The sequence below is a fragment of the Dreissena polymorpha genome, chromosome 7, assembly GCF_020536995.1.
Source record: "Dreissena polymorpha isolate Duluth1 chromosome 7, UMN_Dpol_1.0, whole genome shotgun sequence".
Lineage (NCBI taxonomy): Eukaryota > Metazoa > Mollusca > Bivalvia > Myida > Dreissenidae > Dreissena > Dreissena polymorpha.
Genome location: NC_068361.1, coordinates 4,464,248 through 4,469,368, shown reverse-complemented (window position 1 = coordinate 4,469,368; position 5,121 = coordinate 4,464,248). Strand labels below are relative to the sequence as shown.

General features: G+C 36.4%; 1 protein-coding gene across 1 annotated transcript; it reads right to left on the bottom strand.

The window, feature by feature from the left end:
- Positions 1-2,546: 2,546 nt before the first annotated feature.
- Positions 2,547-4,812, bottom strand: LOC127838036 (integumentary mucin C.1-like). The gene is made up of 4 exons (XM_052365549.1): positions 4,644-4,812; positions 3,810-4,047; positions 3,162-3,503; positions 2,547-2,675 (listed from the first exon to the last, which is right to left on the bottom strand). The coding sequence occupies exons 1-4, from the start codon at positions 4,681-4,683 to the stop codon at positions 2,582-2,584; spliced, it is 714 nt and encodes a 237-aa protein (XP_052221509.1). The 5' UTR covers positions 4,684-4,812; the 3' UTR covers positions 2,547-2,581.
- Positions 4,813-5,121: the final 309 nt, after the last annotated feature.

Genomic DNA, 5,121 nt, shown 5'->3' with positions numbered 1-5,121 from the left:
AAAGGTTTAATTGGAAATAAAGTCCATCCGTGAAATTTTATAGAGACGGTCAAATTGATCCAGTGCGATTTGATTTTGTATATGATTAAACGCGATAGTTTTGTTGTAAATATGTGTGTTAATAAACAAACTAAAACACATTATACTGGCTGACACAGGTAATTTGTGTTAAGTATAAGTGCATTATTTAAAGGGATCTTTTCACGGTTTGGTAAATTGACAAAATTGAAAAAAATTGTTTCAGATTCGCAAATTTTCGGTTTAGTTATGATATTTGTGAGGAAACAGTATTACTGAACATTTACCATGGTCTAATATAGCAATTATATGCATCTTTTGACGATTCAAAACCCTAAAAATTATAAAGCGTTGCAACGCGAAACGATTGAATAATTTGGAGAGTTCTTTTGTTGTCGTTTAAATTTGTGAAACTACGAAGATTGCTTATATAACGTATAAAAAACGCTTTTATGTAAGCTTGGCAGGATAGCTCAGTTGGATAATGCGTTTTTACTTCAGGATTCTGGGGGTCACTGGTTCGAGCCCTGCTGCGGGCTAGTTTTCTTTCCTTTTTTAAATTTTATTTTTTCATTTTTTACTGGAGCTTTTAAAATTTTATGACAAACTTCAAAACATGCCAAAATCTGTGAAAAGGCCCCTTTAACTGAACAATTTAACTCCGCAAACACAAATAACACTTTCTCCCGAAGCGATTATTACTGTCCTTAAAATCTCGAGATTCACGCCGAGAGTCAACCTCCGACATTTGACTGGAACCAGCATAGCTGATCAAACCTCTTTCTTCATAACCAATCACGTAATGTTCCCGTTGTTATTTTTAATTTTTTAATTAAGCAGAGTGGGCAATCGCGTGATAGTCAAGATGGCGACGTCCATGCCGAAGTATTTTTCGCCGTTGTATACCCTTTATTACTTGTACTAATTTTTTTAATGTCGCTCACTTTTCAGCCATATCAGCAAGAAAGTTACTAGCGTTTATTTCGAATTAATATTCGCTCTATAGTTCTACTTTACTCCATTCAGAATTTCTTAGCGGGATGACCTAATTACAGCTCTACTTCGAAAATTTGCGGCGAGTAAAGTCGAGATATAAAGCGAATTTGAATACGCAATAAACGCTAGTCCCCGTTTTACTAATATGACTGGAAAGAAGGCGTTATTTTAATATTAAACAAAAGAAATAAAGGGCATACACCGGCGATAAATCACTGTCTCGACATGGACGTCGCCATCTTGACTATCACGTGATTACCCCCTTTGTTATGGTAATTATTTTTTTGTTATGAACCTAAACTTATAAACTATTTTCAAAGAATAAAATAAAATGATATTAATTTTCATAATTTAAAACTTAAACAAGTAAATAAAACAAATATAAAATCTGGAAGGATTTTCTTGTGATGACAGAGATTGTATGTGAGAGCATGAAACGACAACCCTTCGTTTGCATTGGCCGAGTTTATGGGATTTCCATGCAGCCACAGAAAAAGTAAGGTTCGACGTATACAAACAAAAACGAGATGCGACATTTCAACAAGAAAACAAAGGAGGAAAACATATGTACCAGAAAACAGAAAAAAATATGTTGTAATGAGACCTAGTGGTGAAATGTGTGTACGGGTGTAAAATGTGTATGGGTTTCCGAAAATAGTTTTCGTTGAACCCACCTCCATTTCTAAAATGTTTTGGAAGCATACGTGCTTACTTGTGTAATTCAACAAACTGATATTTTTAAAGGCCTTTTTAGGGCCGGTCAAATCGATGGAAAGCTTTGATTCATGGTTGTAGAATCGCAAGCTTTTTCGCAATAATCTTTAACGTGTGTTCTAATGTTCCAGAGAACTGTTGCCCTAATTCTTGTAATTCAATATGTCAAAAAAATCAATATTATAAACTAATTAATGTTATAAACTGAGATAATACAATTAAAGATATGACAATGTATAATTGAAATCAAGTTTTGATAGTTACAATATACATTGATATAAGATGTGCCAATTAACTGATTAAGTTTTCATTGGCTCGCTGTTGCTTGTAGGATTAAAAAAAAGCATATCGCCACATTGGTGCAAAACAGGTACCTAGTACCTTCGAATTTCAATGTCACACGGTACCTTTTTACACCAAGAGGGTGATATATTTGTTCGAGTGTTTGTTTTGTTGGATTGTTCGCCGTTTTCAACAGTATTTCCGTCATATTACGGCGGATAGTATGTACCAACTCACATTTATCGCGGGGTCGCTTGTTTACCAGTTCTAGATGCAACACTTATGATAGTTTGTGACAACTGCCCCACTTAAATTAGAGATTTTGATCGGGGATGGCGGTGAAAGGAGTTTTCTACATACATTATGTGGCAGGGCTATGGGTATGTACGTCGGCTCTCTACCAACTGAGCTATCATAGTATTTAATGTTAATGGCATTTACCCATGCCCTACAATAGCAATTGGGTGAAAGCGGGGCCTAGTGAAACTCTCATACATGTTGCAACAACAGCAACGGTACAGAAACAACAAAAAATGTTCATCAAAGACGTTTATTCTTCATTTAAGATCGGCTACTTTCCTCCACCAACATTGGCCTGGCACTTGGTAGTGTCGGTAACGATGGTCAGCGTGTCGTCATGACACTTGGCTTTTGAGAGTTCGCACCTAAAGAATATGATATGAATTAGAAAGTACGTCAAGTTATCCTAAGTCGTATTTTTGCAAAGGTATTACAATTGTATCGATTATTGTTAACTGCCATTAACCAGCGAAATCATATTTAATTTTATGCCAGATCGTCAAATGGGATGTTCCATTCCGTGTATACATGTAGCAACACAATTGGCACTACAATATCTGATTAATATCTTTCATAATTATGTTCTAACAACTGACAAAGCAATGGTCGACTAAAATGATAAAAATCGCAAACATGTATTGATTTCAAATGGTTCGAGTCGCCTGCACTGAGCTCCCAATGTACTGACGTGGATGAAGAGGCGTAAAATAGATCATGATTAACTAGAAATTTAAAGTTATTTCTTGAACGTTGATTTTTTGTTATAAGTGCAACTAAACTTGTTGCAATTGATGCAAACGTTTTTTTTCCCATGTTTGACATTAGTTAAACCTATACATGTATTTACTTACTGGTTTGGATAGTAATTTCCGTCTGACCCACATATGACGTCAAAACCACCCGAGCATGATATGGAACCGAGACTGCTGCAGAAGACATTTTGAACAATGGCAGCGGTTGGGTCCGTGGTCGTTGGAGCAGAAGTGGTCGTCGTTGGAGCGAAAGTGGTTGACGCGTCAGTGTGGACGGAACCTGTTCCATGTGTCACTGTAGTGGTAGCAGAAGCAGCGACGGTGACGGTGGCGACGGTGCTTTGAGGGGCCGTGGTGTTTGGACATGCGCCATGGCTTTTGAGGGTTATTTTATGCCCAGCATAATGTAAGGTCTCGCACACAGCGTGGGTAAAATGGCAGCTGTAAATAATATATCGTCAATTGCAATGGGTTCCAAGAAAGAAATGTGGTAAACTGTGTTGATGTAGAACAATTGTTCTTCAATATTTGTACTATAAATCAACATTATATATTGTATTATGGTATGTTAGAACATGGACGAAGCAATGTTGATGTTAAGGTGCATTAGATATCGGTAACATATGAATTTAATAGCATTAAAAACACTTAAAAATATGAGTTTGATAGTGCTGTATTGAAAAGGTCAAAGTTGTTACACGAACTTTAAATCGCATTTTTTATCAATAATTAATAAGATTATCCTACTGGTTGTCATATGTTATCCCATTGGAGCCACACACTTGCTCATCGCCTTTCGTTACGTGGGTAGCACAGTCGACCAATAGAAGCTCGAGACACAGGGCGTCGGTGTAGAGGGTGTTGATATTTACAATGGCTGCGTCTACTACTCCGCTAGAAATCCCTGTGGTGGTGTGGGTGGGGTTTGTGTGTGGTTGGGTGTGGTGTGTTCCATGATTTGGGGGTTGGGTGCCCCAAACAGCGACTGAAAAAATATGGAATGCGTCTATTAATTCAAATTTCATATCCCGCTGTATTTAAGCTCTAGCGTTTATAAAACTTTCTAAACGACCACCCCGTCATAACGACTAACTAGATATGACGACAACCACCATTTTTCAAATTGACGGCGCAATGGATATGGTGTCCGCCTAGTGACCGGTAGGTCACGGGTTCGATCTCCACTCAGGTAGTATTCTTTAGAACTCCCAAAAGGACACCAATTACTGGCTCTAGGCTCAGAAAACGGACCTAAGGGCGTTTCGATAAGCATTCGGCTTACGTCAGAGCTAAAATAAATAGTTTTGAACAAAAATGACAAAATATATTGAATTATGGTGTGAACAATGTCTTACAATTATTTCTGAAGAATCTGGTTAACTAGTTAGGCTATATTTTTGCCATTTGATAATAGGCATTTGGGCGAAAATAATGGATTCAAATGTTGCAATAACAATATACAATTGAACAATTCCGCATATATGATTATTGGTATTTTCGATAATTGTTGTTAATCAGTATGATAATGTTGTGTTATAAAATAAACATAAAGGTGAAAGTAATCGGGACAAACTAACGTACCTGAAATCTGCAAGAGAACGAAAAGTCCGAGTGAAATCATTTTAAATTGGCGACTTCAAGTCTTGTGAAACTGGCACTGAAAGTCATGTGAAATAAGATATATATTTATAACGTCATGATTTCCTTATCTTAAATCACGACTGGTTGTACGTAGTTGTCCAAAGGCATAGTTCATTTATTGAAGACATCTTAATCACGATTTTAAATCACGGACAGAATTTAAAAGTTACACAAAGCGTTTGTATTTGATAACTAAATAAATCCATTACTTTCACACTTTATTTGAGAATTTGTTTTGTTTTATGTGTTTTCAATTATCACATATAAACTTGTGATTTAAATTTCATTTAGACACACCCAAGTGTACCAAGTTATGCCCTCTGATGGTGATAAAGCCGTGCATTTTGAAATGTAAGAGATTTATCCGCACCAAAGTATTTTCCAGTAAACTTACCTAACCTACTAGAGTTAAGAACGT